This window comes from Tachyglossus aculeatus, chromosome 12 (genome assembly GCF_015852505.1).
Source record: "Tachyglossus aculeatus isolate mTacAcu1 chromosome 12, mTacAcu1.pri, whole genome shotgun sequence".
NCBI classification, from domain to species: domain Eukaryota; kingdom Metazoa; phylum Chordata; class Mammalia; order Monotremata; family Tachyglossidae; genus Tachyglossus; species Tachyglossus aculeatus.
In genome coordinates this window covers 21619777-21634067 of record NC_052077.1, presented here as the reverse complement: position 1 = coordinate 21634067, position 14291 = coordinate 21619777, and the positions used below count along the sequence as shown (strand labels likewise).

The 14291-nt window shown below is 39.4% G+C and overlaps 1 protein-coding gene across 1 annotated transcript in view; it reads left to right on the top strand.

The window, feature by feature from the left end:
- Positions 1-14291, top strand: part of LRBA (LPS responsive beige-like anchor protein) — a 634690-nt gene that overhangs the window by 104753 nt on the left and 515646 nt on the right. Inside the window, exons 21-22 of the mRNA XM_038755081.1 lie at positions 1675-1798; positions 2077-2269. Coding sequence (XP_038611009.1) covers positions 1675-1798; positions 2077-2269 — 317 coding nt within the window. The remainder of the gene's footprint in view (positions 1-1674; positions 1799-2076; positions 2270-14291) is intronic.

The following is a 14291-nucleotide window of genomic DNA, read 5'->3' as shown; positions in this document are numbered from 1 at the left end:
ATTTATCCACTCACACTCTTGAACCCCCTCTTCCCTCACTTGCCACCAACAGTGCATCACAGTTAAGTATTTCAGCAGGAGGAGCGGGATTTTGGGGTCAGTAATCGGAAAGTTTACTTAACTAACTGTACAGTTATTTTGTGTTAAATCTTGTGTGAGTTGAATCTGGGCTTAGAAGGCTGCTGAGGAATTATATGCTTAGGATCTTGATTTAAAACATGGCCCGAGTTCCAACATTTTTCTGATGGCCTGATTTACTGATGTCAGAATACGTGACCTGACTTACAGAAGTGACTTCACCCTAAAGTATCATCTTTGTAAGAATATTGATAAGAAAATTTTTCTTGCTTCCATTTCCTGATTTAATATCATTCTTCCGAACTTTAATAATGACCAGATCTCACACCTTTTATTTTAGACTGCAGTAAGATGATTTTATAATCATGGAATTGTACTGAACTTTTAATAAGTTCTAGTGCTCATTGTAAAGTCTCCTCTTGCCACTAATACTGTTTTATCTCAATTTTCAAGGAGAGGTGGTATTTTTTGTGGGTCAGTGAAACAGTAAATATCCTCAATTACTGGTGACAGTATTACATTTTTTATAAATCTAGGGCCCTGAAGTATATGTGGGATTTGGTTTTAAGGAAGAGGAATAATGACTAGAACCTAGAGAGAGAATATTGATATTACCTTCCTCATAGACTGCTGTAAAGGTGTGAGAAGGGAAATGTAAATGCCCTGTAGGAAGAAGTTGGGAGGTCGCATTGAGCTAGTGGATTTTTGGAATTGTTTTGTCCTTCTGAGAGAAAAGAACAAATCATACAGTATTACTAATTCAATTTCTAGTACTACTGTGACATAAGCAAAATAAAGTGATTTCTCTAATTGGAATTTAACTCAGAGTGCAATCATTGGTGTATTGCTACCTCAGCTTCAGTTTGGACGTTTTCGAAACTAAATTCAGAAACACAGAACACACACACGAGATTTCACAGTAGCACAACTGTGCTATCTTTTGGTGGGGGCAAGATAGGTTTCAGATTTCCACTGGGATTTTGTCTCAGCTTTGCTTTTCTAAATTTCAAGGGAGCCATGACATGTTTTAAAAGTCGTAATGATAATGAAAAGGGTGTGTGTGTCGGGGGGTTGGATATGTTGAGGGTAGTTAGAAAACACTGAGTTTGCTTGTTTTCTTGATTGCTTGAATTTTGATATGGGGTAATTCACTCTGGTTTTCATATTTATTTTATAACATGATTAATCAGTTAGGATGTTTTAAAATTCCAAGGAGGTACTTTTGAAAAGAGATCCTTTAAATAGCTATGTTTATTTTAGACTGCTTACTTTGATGCATGGCAGAGGAAGAGTAATCATCAGATTTTTACCATCATTTAGTTTAAATGTGTCCTGAATAGCCTGCCGTTTAAATTTCAAATCTTTTCCTTGTAGTGTGTATGATAGGTCTTTGAAAATAAATTGGTTGATTTCTTTTCTCTCCTCAGTACAGATGGTTTCTAATGGAAATGTTGCCATTCCCAATGTAAACATACAGTACATTAAGTTTTAAGGTTATTCTTTCTTTAACGTGAAGACAGTAGAACCTCAATAATAAAACAGCACTCCTTTTTTATTATTGTGTTGGTATTTACTTATTTATAAATTGTCTTGCAGAGGTTCTAAAAGTCGTTGCGACCCTGCTTCGGAATTCTCCCCAGTGCCCAGAGAGCATGGAGGTTCGAAGGACCTTTCTTTCGGACATGATTAAACTTTTTAATAACAGCAGAGAAAACAGGAGGTAAGCTGAATTACAAAGCACCGAGCCATGTGTATTTCAGTATCTTTCAGTGAGCTAAAAATCTGGCAAGAAAGATTGGTCCGTTAGTCATGTTTTCTTTTAAGGTACATGTTAATGATTTCCCCTATTGTTAAACGAGTGTAGTGACCATTGAGTACCTTAATAGTTTTGGGTGAATTGATGATAAGGATTGCCGTTTATAATTTTCCCCATTTTTAATATTTTTGATTGCTTTTCCCTTCTGGGACTCTAATTCAGCGCACTTGTGCATTTCTCAGGAGCTTGCTGCAGTGCTCTGTGTGGCAGGAGTGGATGCTCTCTCTCTGCTATTTTAACCCCAAGAATTCAGAGGAACAGAAGATAACAGAAATGGTGTATGCCATTTTCCGCATTCTCCTTTACCATGCGGTCAAATATGAATGGGGCGGCTGGCGCGTGTGGGTGGATACTCTGTCAATCACACATTCAAAGGTGAGTTTTCATTTTAGGATGTGCCTTAGCATGTAAATACCTGAAATTGAAGAAAGTGTTAGCCTGGGAAAGAGAGGCTAGGAGTGAAAAATACGTTTGAAGAGAAACGTGTGTGTGTGAGAGAGAGAAAATGTGTATAAGTGTAATGATTTGTATAGCAAAGTAAAGAAATTATTTGAAAGCAGAATTAATGCAGGTGTAATGTATGATTAGTTTTTGGGTTGTGGAAAAAACTGTTTTTTGTTGTTGTTGTATTACATAAAGGGAGTTTGTATTGCAATGGAAAGAGACAGCGTGGGGTGCAGGTATTATCAGCCCGTTCCTCCCAGACTGAGCCCCTTCCTTCCACTCCCCCTCGCCCCCCTCTCCACCCCCCCATCTTACCTCCTCCCCTTCCCCACAGCACCTGTATATATGTATATATGTTTGTACATATTTATTACTCTATTTATTGATTTTACTTGTACATATCTATTCTATTTATTTTATTTTGTTAGCATGTTTGGTTTTGTTCTCTGTCTCCCCTTCTAGACTGTGAGCCCACTGTTGGGTAGGGACTGTCTCTATATATTGCCAATTTGTACTTCCCAAGCGCTTAGGACAGTGCTTTGCACATAGTAAGCGCTCAATAAATACGATTGATGATGATGATGATGATCAGCTCATTGGACTTTATACTGGAATTTCTAGGATTTTACGGCAGCGTGATTCCTTTGGACACAAGGTGGCACACCATGTCTACTCAAGGAAGAGAAAGCCATTTAGTAACGACGGAAGGAAGTTGAATAGCTTGAAAGTCGAGGTTGACGTTCCCTCCTTTATTTTTTATATATAATGGGAGAGAAAGAATTGTAATCCGGGAATTGTGGCAGAAATTGAGGCAATAGAGGGTTTACTCTTGACTGGATAAGAAAGACTTAAGAGGCTACTTCACTGTAAATCCTTCGTCTGAATTTTTGTTCTCCGCTCCTGTCTTTTTCTTGAAGTGTGTGGAGGAAAAGTTTAAACCAGCAACACACCCTACGAAATGAAGGAGAGGAAAGTGGGATAACAATCGGTCAATCGTATTTATTGAGCGCTTACTGTGTGCAGAGCACTGTACTAAGCGCTTGGGAAGTACAGGTTGGCAACATCATCATCATCATCAATCGTATTTATTGAGCGCTTACTGTGTGCAGAGCACTGTACTAAGCGCTTGGGAAGTACAGGTTGGCAACATCATCATCATCATCAATCGTATTTATTGAGCGCTTACTGTGTGCAGAGCACTGTACTAAGCGCTTGGGAAGTACACGTTGGTAACATATAGCAGCGTGGCTCAGTGGAAAGAGCACGGGCTTTGGAGTCAGAGGTCGTGGGTTCAAATCCCGGCTCCGCCAATTGTCAGCTGTGTGACTTTGGGCAAGTCACTTAACTTCTCTGCGCCTCAGTTCCCTCATCTGTAAAATGGGGATTAAAACCGTGAGCCCCCATGGGACAACCTGATAACTTTATAACCCCCCCATCATCATCATCAATCGTATTTAGTGAGCGCTTACTGTGTGCAGAGCACCGTACTAAGCGCTTGGGAAGTACAAATTGGCAACATATAGAGACAGTCCCTTCCCAACAGTGGGCTCACAGTCTAAAAGGGGAAGACAGAGAACAAAACCAAACATACTAACAAAATAAAATAAATAGAATAAATAGAACATCAAATGCTTTAAGGATTACAAGAAAAGTTACTTGCTTAGCGCTTAGAACAGTGCTTTGCACATAGTAAGCGCTTAATAAATGCCATTATTATTATTATTATTATATAGAGACAGTCCCTACCCAACAGTGGGCTCACAGTCTAGAAGATAACCCATCCGTGGTGTTCTGTTTGAGGTTTTACCAAAGACATTTCAGATATCTTTTGGCCCCTCATCACCTTGCATGAGAGGCAGGTTGTTGAAAGAGGCATACACTCTATTTATCGTCACGTTCCCTAGTAGGGGTGGGGCAGGAAGGATGAAGGAAAGGCAGAAAAAAGGAGAGAAGCATTCTTTCTTCCGTCTGTAAGCACTTCTGTGCAACCCCCTGAGCCACGTGTGTATTTTGTTCCTGTAGACGTCCAAAGTGATATGTCCAGGAGTGAGAGAGCACCACAGCATCGCTCTTAACTATTCGTCTGCCCCAAGCGATGGCTGTGGACTGCAGAAGTGATCATAATTATCTCCTTCCTTGCATCAGCCTTTGCTGTGACCGCATTCTTCTCGGAGTGCTTCGGCATTTTGTTTTCATCCAGATGGAAGGAAATAAGAGGGAAGGAGAGTAGGGACACAGGGCAGCTTGTTTCAGGGACGAATGTTGCAGAATATTTATATTTTGAGTTTGGATTTGGATTTGGTAGAAGGCCTGCATGCAAGCCCTCCTGGGTTTATGAGTCGGCTGGTAGCTCAAAAGTCACTTTAAAAAATCCAGTGAAATTTTATAAATGTAAAACAGATTTTTTATTGGAAATGAGGAAAACAAGTTGTTTTCTCTTGGAGATAGAATGATGGGAGGCACTGAATTCAAGATCCCATACAGAGATTAATGGTTATTAAATAAGTTTAAAAGCCCAAGTAGCTTTTAAATTCTCTATGTAAGAACTAAAAATTGGCTCATTGGATTTATATTTTACTCCTATGATGGAAGATACTAAACAAATCCTTAGAGTTTAAAAGGAAAAATAAATTGTTCTGAAATGGAGGGAGCTCATTTTGGGTAAATAATTTGTTTTGGGGGTTTTTGAAAAGTTGGTAAATCTAGCGTATCAGTCCTACGTAAAACAGAGGGACTGAGGTTATAAATACTTGCATATTCATTTAGGCAATCTCTCTCTCTTTTTTATTGAAATACTTTTTAATAGGATAAATAAGATACATTTTCCATTTGGCCTAAGGAGAAATAACTTTTAAAGGGTGTGAAGTTATTCCGGTTTGATGGCATACTAAGTGAGACCTCGTTTGGGTTAGCTCTGTTTGGGGAGAAATATAATACCCAAACTTAGCTGATATTAACATAAAACAATGGCATTTACAATTAGCTGGGTATTTTGATTGTTAGAAATAGATTGCTCTTATTCGAAGATTTTGTAGGAGAGTGCTTGAGAATTTACTAGACATAGTGCAAGAGGGCATCAGTATTAAGATTAACAATTTGTAAAATGTTACGGTGCCGTAGAAAAATCAGGAGATGAGTGTTTTGTGTGAGGAAACAAACCATTTTAGATTTCTTTTAGTACTCCTATATGTAATTGTCCTGGATTGATGCTTATTTTTCCCTTTTGCAGCCATTTTGTATCCAAATATCAGAAATTTATAACACTGTTCCTTTATAAAGAACTAGCGGGTAAAAGAACTAGTGTTGCAGAATTGGATAGCTTTTGCAGAGCTACTCATCAAGACACATGCAGCTGCTATAAAAAGCCAAAGAAACTCAATTGCAATTTTATTGTCCAGTTTGATAGATTTCCTGCCACCTTTGTAGCAGGGAAGCTGTTTGTCACTGTAACCCTCTCCTCCAACAGCTGCACTACGCTTCATAAGCAGGGACGGCTTTCTAGCATAATTGCACCACACTGGTTACTTTGGTCTCGGGCTTCTTCAGAACTGTGTTACTTTGCCCTTTTTACCTATTGTCTTGACGATTTTCATCATTTGTTTTGTGTTCGGATTGAGTTGTAATGTGCAACTACGAATCCTTGTTTTCATTAATTTCAAAAAATGTTTACTTAGTTTCCCTATATTTGTCCTCTGAGGTTTTTTTGGATCCACATCTGTCCCTCAGAGTACACCGATCTAATATGAAAATATGCAGTAGCTTTTTTAAAATGCCAAGAGATAAAGGGAGACAAGCAAGAAGGGAGGGCAAGTAAAGCAATGTTCGTGCTACCCCATGTTCGACTCCCGTCTTACAATTAGGACAGTCTGGATCTTTGGTTAAAAATAGGAAAGAAGTGAAAAATGACCGAAAAAGGGACCAGGTTTCATTTTTTTTTTAAAATCATTAATGTTAAAGGAAAATCATGAATTAAACAGAATATTATACAGGATAAAACTGTTTTGAAAGAAATGCAGTTATTCAAGGTGTTCAATTATTTCAGATTCTCTGCCATACTTTGACATGATGTTAATCATTACATGTATAAAGCAATTTTTAAATGGCAAATTTCAGTCTCATCGGCAAGAAAGAAATGTAGGTAGGAAATTGTGACTATCTAAATATGTTGTGATGCCTATTTTTGGAGCCTTGTATCTAAATATTTTAAGTAGGCAGAGAGTGCCCATTATTATTTTACATTAAAAATAGTGACATGGCACAAAATAATTGCTCAAAGAAAAGTTAAGCCTATCCAGAGCAGGGCACATGTCTGCTAATTCTGTTGTACCCTCCCAAGCGCTTAGTACAGTGATCTGCATATAGTAAGCGCAAAATAAATATGATTGATTTATTGATCACGATCATATTTAGAGGTATACAGCATTCCCATTAAGTTTCATTACATTTTCCCCCTAAGAGAGTTTTCTTGTTTCTTTTTATTAAAAAACCTCAAACCTCACATCATTTATATTTTTAAACTGGGTTTTAAAGAAATAATTAGTTGGTCATGCTGTTGGTTAAGCGTTTCTTCTTGGGCATTAAGAGGAGGAATTTACTGTTTTAGAAGGAACAAAAATAAGCAGAGGACATGCTGACATAACATCCAGCTGACCTAACTGACCATATGCCTAGTTCTGACAGCTTTTTATGTAGGTAAACAGATTGGTAGTTAAGTATATCGAGTTACGAATACCAGTGATACTCCATTTTAGAAACCCAAGATCATCCGCCAAACCAAGCTCATTTCAAAATTTAGCATATATTCATTTAGATTTGGCAGTGCATTGCGAAACACCTCAATCTGGGAAGTTCTTATTGATTGGAGTTTTACTCTTGCAGTTTGAGGGGGCTGAGGGCAGGATTTGCCTAATTGGGTATTTACCTGGATTTTTTTTAACACCTCCATCATCTTTGTTTCTAGAATTAGGCATTGAAATTAGGAAAAATTGAGATTTATGCCCAGAATAAGGAAATGAATAGTATTTAAAGTAGCTAAAAGTCTTATGTGGGCAGAGAGCACATAGACCTATCAACTCTGTTGTACTCTTCCAAGCCCGTAGTACAGTGCTGTGTACAGCGTAAATACTCAAATGCCATTGATTCATTATGTCTACTCATATTCCAAACTCATCCAGTTTTCTTGGTCCAGTATCACTGAAAAAGTTCTAACAACAAAACTCTGCATCTGTACGATTATTTACAACACGGTAACTGAAACTTAGGAAGAAAATTGGTGGATTTTTTTTGAGGAAAATAGGCTTCTGTTTACACTGATTGAAGACATTTTCTTTTAGATCGTTAAGATAATGTGTTTATCATGTGCTTCGAGTGCTGTGTCCTGTACTTTAAATACTTGAAAAGGTGCCATGGAAGCACAAGCAACGTTTCCTTCTCCAAAGGACCTGACACTTTAGAAGGGCATACAGACATGAAGCATTTGCAAACTGTTACTATTAATAAATTGCAAATCCAAACTACTGTATGTATACTCTGCTATACAACCGCAATAAGTAAAATCTGGAGGTCTATCCAGCACTAATTGCGGGTGTAGCCCAGGATCCAAAAGCCCTAACCCAACACGGTGTCCAGTTGCTGCCAGAAAATCAAGGCCTCGCCTCCCTTTTTGCTGTTCCTTTCCTGATCTGAGCACTTGCCCACCTCCTCCGGATTATTGATTCCTACCCTTCGTAGCCTGTTTACCCTCAACCCCCCTCTTTTAAAAAAAAATAAATAGATCTGGTCACTCTGCAAGGGCCTTATTCAAGCAGTGCTGATAAAATTCCCTCCCTCCTAGCACCTAATGGTTAAATCCCAGTAACCTCAGGATGAGCGCTCAATAAATACGATTGATTGAGTGGGATTGATTGATTGAGTCTTTTAGACTGTGAGCCCAATGTTGGGTAGGGACTGTCTCTATATGTTGCCAATTTGTACTTCCCAAGCGCTTAGTACAGTGCTCTGCACACAGTAAGCGCTCAATAAATATGATTGATTGATTGGGAAAGGGCAGAAAGGAGGTGTGCAGGGTTGTCAGCAGCTGCATTAGGGGATTAGAGCCTCCCTGGGTCCCGTAGCAGGGGCTGAGCGGAGACCAAGGGAATGGCTGCAAAGTTTGTGACGTCCAGATGCAGGGAGATGAAGAACAGTACCAGAGGGTAGCCAGGCAGCGGGGTCAAATGGAGCTGCCTCCCCATCCTTAGGGACAATCAATCAATCAATCAATCAATCGTATTTATTGAGCGCTTACTATGTGCAGAGCACTGTACTAAGCGCTTGGGAAGTACAAATTGGCAACACATAGAGACAGTCCCTAACCCAGCAGTGGGCTCACAGTCTAAAAGGGGGAGACAGAGAACAAAACCAAACATACCAACAAAATAAAATAAATAGGATAGAAATGTACAAGTAAAATAAATAAATAGAGTAATAAATATGTACAACCCAACAAGGCAGTGGGACCGGGATGCAAACACCTGTGGGGAGAGGGGATGTGGCGGGAAGTGGTGGCATTCCTGTCTCCTGCTGGCAGTGGTCGTGGTGCCTGGTTGGAGCGGGGGCCCCCATCCTTCCACCAGTTTACAAGAAAATAAATATGCCGGGGTGAGAGGAACAGGAGAAACCATGGCGGAGGGGATATGTGATTGGAGTGTCGATTCAAAAACGTCCCTGAGAATGGTAGAGGGAAGGAACAACGGAAGGGGGTGAGTGGCAGAGATCTTTAGTTTAACATTTAGTGACCTGAAGGGCCCAGTCGTGTCCTGTTTAGTTTGGGAACAAGTGGCATTTAAATCCATTGGGAAATGTATGTCACAGTACAGTGGTGCACAATCAATCAATCGATCAATCGTATTTACTGAGCGCTTACTGTGTTCAGAGCACTGTACTAAATGGCAACATATAGAGACAGTCCCTACCCAACAGTGGGCTCACAGTCTAGAAGGGGGAGACAGAGAACAAAACTAAACATACTAACAAAATAAAATGAATAGATATGTACAAGTGAATAGATATGTAGAAGTAAAATAAATAAGTAAATAGAGTAATAATAAATAGAGTAATAGTAAATAAATAGAGTAATATATAAATAAATAGAGTAATAATGCATCTGCACTTTTGAGGACTGTCTTATGGAACTATCCAGGGGTTTGTCTTTATGTGGAAAGGTAAAGAAGGGTACAGATAAATGCATCTGTGCCAGAGGTGGCCGTTTGTTTAACTTGAGTTTGGGTGCTGGTAAGTACAAGGAGAGGGCTAATGGGAAGAGGTGGAATTTTAGGAGGATTTTGAAGACGGAGAGACTTAAAATTTGGAAGATTTGGGGAGCTTGAGATCTCCAGTCTTTATGGGGATGGGACTTTTAGACTGTGAGCCCACTATTGGGTAGGGACTGTCTCTATATGTTGCCACCTTGTACTTCCCAAGCGCTTAGTACAGTGCTCTGCACACAGTAAGCACTCAATAAATACGATTGATGGTGATGGTGATGACTAGAAGCAGCATATGTAGAAATGGTCAAAATGAGATGTTTTGAAGTGGGGTAGTTCTAAGAGCAAAACATTAATGAAAAGGCATTTATTATTTTTTTTCCTTTGACCTCCTGCAGAAATATATGGAAAAGCTGAAGGGTGGGGTATATCAAAAAACTTTTTAGAACACATCAATAAAGGAATAATGACTAGTATCCACTGGTTGAGAAAGAGAAACTAGGAAGAAAATGAAAAATTGGATTATATAGTATGATAAAATAATTCTGCCTTCAGTATGGTGAATCAGTCGATCAGTTGTATTTATTCATCATCAATCGTATTTATTGAGCGCTTACTATGTGCAGAGCACTGTACTAAGCGCTTGGGAAATACAAATTGGCAACACACAATTTATTGAGTGCTTTCTGTGCTCCGGCCACTGTACTGAGCACTTGGGGGAGTATAAACAATAATATAACAGATACGTTCTCTTACAGTCTAGATGGGTAGACAGACATTAATATAAATAAATCAGTTATGGAGATATACTCAAGTGCTGTGGGACTGGGGCGACTCGAAAGGGAGTGGGGAAGAGGAAATGAAGGCTTAGTCAGGGAAGGCCTCTTGGAGGAGACGTGCCTTCAATAAGGCTTTGAAGGTGGGGAGAGTAATTGTGTGTTGGATATGAAAAGGGAGCTCAGTACAGTACTTAGCGCTTAGTACAGTGCTCTGCACACAGTAAGCGCTCAATAAATACGATTGATTGAAAAGGGAGGGCATTCCAGGCCAGAGGCAGGATATGGGCAAGAGTTGGGTGGCAAAATAGGGGAGATCGAGGTACGGTGAATAGCTTGGCATTAGAACAGCGTGGCTTAGTGGCTCGAATCCCGGATCCATCACTAGTTTGCTGTGTAACCTTGGATAAGTCACTTCAGTTCCCTGAGCCTCCGTGACCTCATCTGTAAAATGGGGATTAAGCGTCGTGAGCCCTGTGTGGGACAGGGGCTGTGTTCAACCTGATTAACTTGTTTCTACCCCAGCGCTTAGAAGAATGCTTGGCATATAGTAAGCGCTTAACAAGCACCATGGTGATTGTGATTATTAGGAACAAAGTCTGCCCACTGGGTTGTAGTAGGAGAGTAGTGAGGTGAGCTGGCAAGGTGATTGATTGCTTTCAAGATGAAGTCTTATGGTCTTATGGTCACAGTCTTTTAGACTGTGAGCCCACTGTTGGGTAGGGACTGTCTCTATATGTTGCCAACTGGTCCTTCCCAAGCGCTTAGTACAGTGCTCTGCACACAGTAAGTGCTCAATAAATACGATTGATTGAAGGTAAGGAATTTCTGTTTGATGTGGAGGTGGCTGGGCAACCACAAGAGGTTGTTGAGTAGTGGGGAAACACGTCCTGTGTATATGTATATATGTTTGTACACATTTATTTCTCTATTTATTTATTTATTTATTTATTTTACTTGTACATATCTATTCTATTTATTTTATCTTCTTGGTATGTTTGGTTTTGCTCTCTGTCTCCCCCTTTTAGACTGTGAGCCCACTCTTGGGTAGGGACTGTCTCTATATGTTGCCAACTTGTACTTCCCAAGTGCTTAGTACAGTGCTCTGCACACAGTAAGCGCTCAATAAATACGATTGATGATGATGTCCTGAATGTTTTTGTAGAGATCCATGAGATGGTCAAAATATTTTTCCTCGACCTTACGTTTCCCCAAGGTGAGAAGCAGCGTGGCTTAGCGGAAAGAGCACCGGCTTAGAGGTCGCAAGTTCTAATTCCGGCTCCTCCATTTGTCAGCTGTGTGACTTTGGGCAAGTCACTTCTCTATGCCTCAGTTACCTCATCTGTAAAATGGGGATTAAGACTGTGTGGGACAACCTGATTACCTTGTATCTACCCCAGTACTTAGAACAGTGCTTGGCACACAGTAAGTGCTTAACAAATACCGTAATTATTATTATTAATTATTTCATTCATAGGTAGCAGGGAATCCTCTCATCTTTATTACCTTGTCATGTTTTCTGCAACATGCCAATAGGTTAACTTGAATCATAAGAATCTTAATCATGAGAAGCAGCGTGGCTCAGCGAAAAGAGCATGGGCTTTGGAGTCAGAGGTCATGGATTCAAATCCCAGCTCTGGCGATTTTCAGCTGTGTGACTTTGGGCAAGTCACTTCACTTCTCTGGGCCTCAGTTCCCTCATCTGGAAAATGGGGATTAATGTGAGCCCCCCGTGGGACAACCTGATCACCTTGTAACCTCCCCAGCGCTTAGAACAGTGCTTGGCACATAGTAAGCGCTTAATAAATGCCATTATTATTATTATTATTATTATTATAAGGAAAGGAGCCATGATGAATGTTAATTACGAGTTTAAGCAGTCCCCGTATTTCTTGCTTGTGCTTACTGATCAATCTGGTGGGAATGGAACTGGAGTCAGGTGTTGGTTTTGTTTAGAGTGGAGAACAAGGGGCAAATAAGGTGATTTCCTGAGCTAAACTAAAAGCTTTCCTTCCTAAGAGGACAGAAAAGTGAGATTAATTTAAATGATTAAAAAAGAAGAGGAATTTGAAAGTGTAAATGAGAAGTAACGGTACCTTCTTGAATAATTTATTGAAGAACAATGTAAAGGATGAAGTTTGGTAACCCAGAAACTGGAAGTTACATGGTGTCATATTTTCCACTATAACAGCTTAACAAAAAGTTGTATCATGGTTGATCTGCCTCTTCTTTCTCCTAAAATTATTCACCGACAAACCCCCAAAATACTACATGTACATTTTGCTAGGAAATGTTTCAAAATGTTTAAAAGCCTCATTTTACATTGATGAAAATATAAAGCAGTCTTAACCTGTTTCCATGTTGCATGTTAATCTCTTTGTCTGCTAATTAGGAAATGTTGACTGTCAAATTAAGTTAAAATTAATGGCAGAGGGAATGTTGTAGTTATTAGCTCATAAGTGTCTTTAACTAGTAGTGCGTAGAGGTGCTTTCCAAACATTGCAAACAGCTATAGATTAGCCATCAAATGATTGTGAAGATTAATGACTGGCCTTTTAGCTGGCTAATTTAGAACAATATCTGGTAATTAATTGTGAATTATCAGTTTACAGTTACAAATGCAGATGCCTAGAGGAAAACAAAAATAACTCCAGAGACTTAATGTAGGTAATGTCCGAGGTTGCCATTTAGCTTTTAAAACTGATCAAGAAATTTTCAATAAAAAAAAAGGAAACCACTGACATAAGGCCAAAAAAGAAAAAAAATCCTAGAAGTTGAATCCAAGGGAAGGGAAATCCAAGTGGCACATCTACAAGCGAAAAACAAAGCCTCTAGTGCTGGGAAACAAAAGTGTTTAATTTTCCTTTACTTTTATAATTATTTTGTAACTTAGTATTCCATATCATTCAATAGACTCTAAGGTCGTTTTGGGGAGGGAATATATCTGCCATTTTCTGTTGTTTTGTACTGTCCCAAAAGCTTAGTAAAGTATTCTGCTCAGCGCGCAGAGAAGCAGCGTGGCTCAGTGGAAAGAGCCCAGGCTTTGGAGTCAGAGGTCATGGGTTCAAATCCCGGCTCCTCCAATTGGCAGCTGGGTGACTTTGGGCAAGTCACTTCACTTCTCTGTACTTTGAATGAACTGCAGTATTAAAGAAAAGCAAAACATTATCTTTTTTCATAAGATTAGAGAGGAGTCAATTCCTAGGTTTATTCCTAGTCGTTTCTCGATAGCATTGTCAGCTTTGGACCATTTCAGAGAAGCAGCATGGCTCAGTGGAAAAAGCCCGGGCTTTGGAGTCAGAGGTCATGGGTTCAAACCCCGGCTCCGCCAGTTGTCAGCTGTGTGACTTTGGGCAAGTCACTTAACTTCTCTGTGCTTCAGTTACCTCATCTGTAAAATGGGGATTAAAACTGTGAGCCCCCCGTGGGACAACCTGATCACCTTGTAACCTCCCCAGCGCTTAGAACAGTGCTTTGCACATATTAAGCGCTTAATAAATGCCATTAATATTATTATTATTATTATTATTAGAATGTTGTAGTTACAGTTATTCCAATACTTGTAACATTTGGTTAACTGGGAGGTTTTTTCAGTGGCCTACCTTGTTTTAGTTTCAAAGACCACTGATGAGTTGAGCATTTTTATCATGTATATTATCATATATATTTTTCTATAGAATTCAAAGAAAATAAGTGATATTGCCCACAGGATATTCAAGCAAAAACATTGTCTAGCTCTGTGGAAGTAACTACATAATGAATTGCATTTGGGAAAAAGTAGTAAAAAATACAAATTAACGAAATTAAATGGAGTGAAGCCGAGGGTAGCTATTCACTCTTACAGGCAAAAAGTACAAAATAGAAAGTTAGGAACTACAGCAGAGAGGGGGTCTTAAGGGCCATAGTAAACTTTGAGTCAGCAACGAGGTGCGA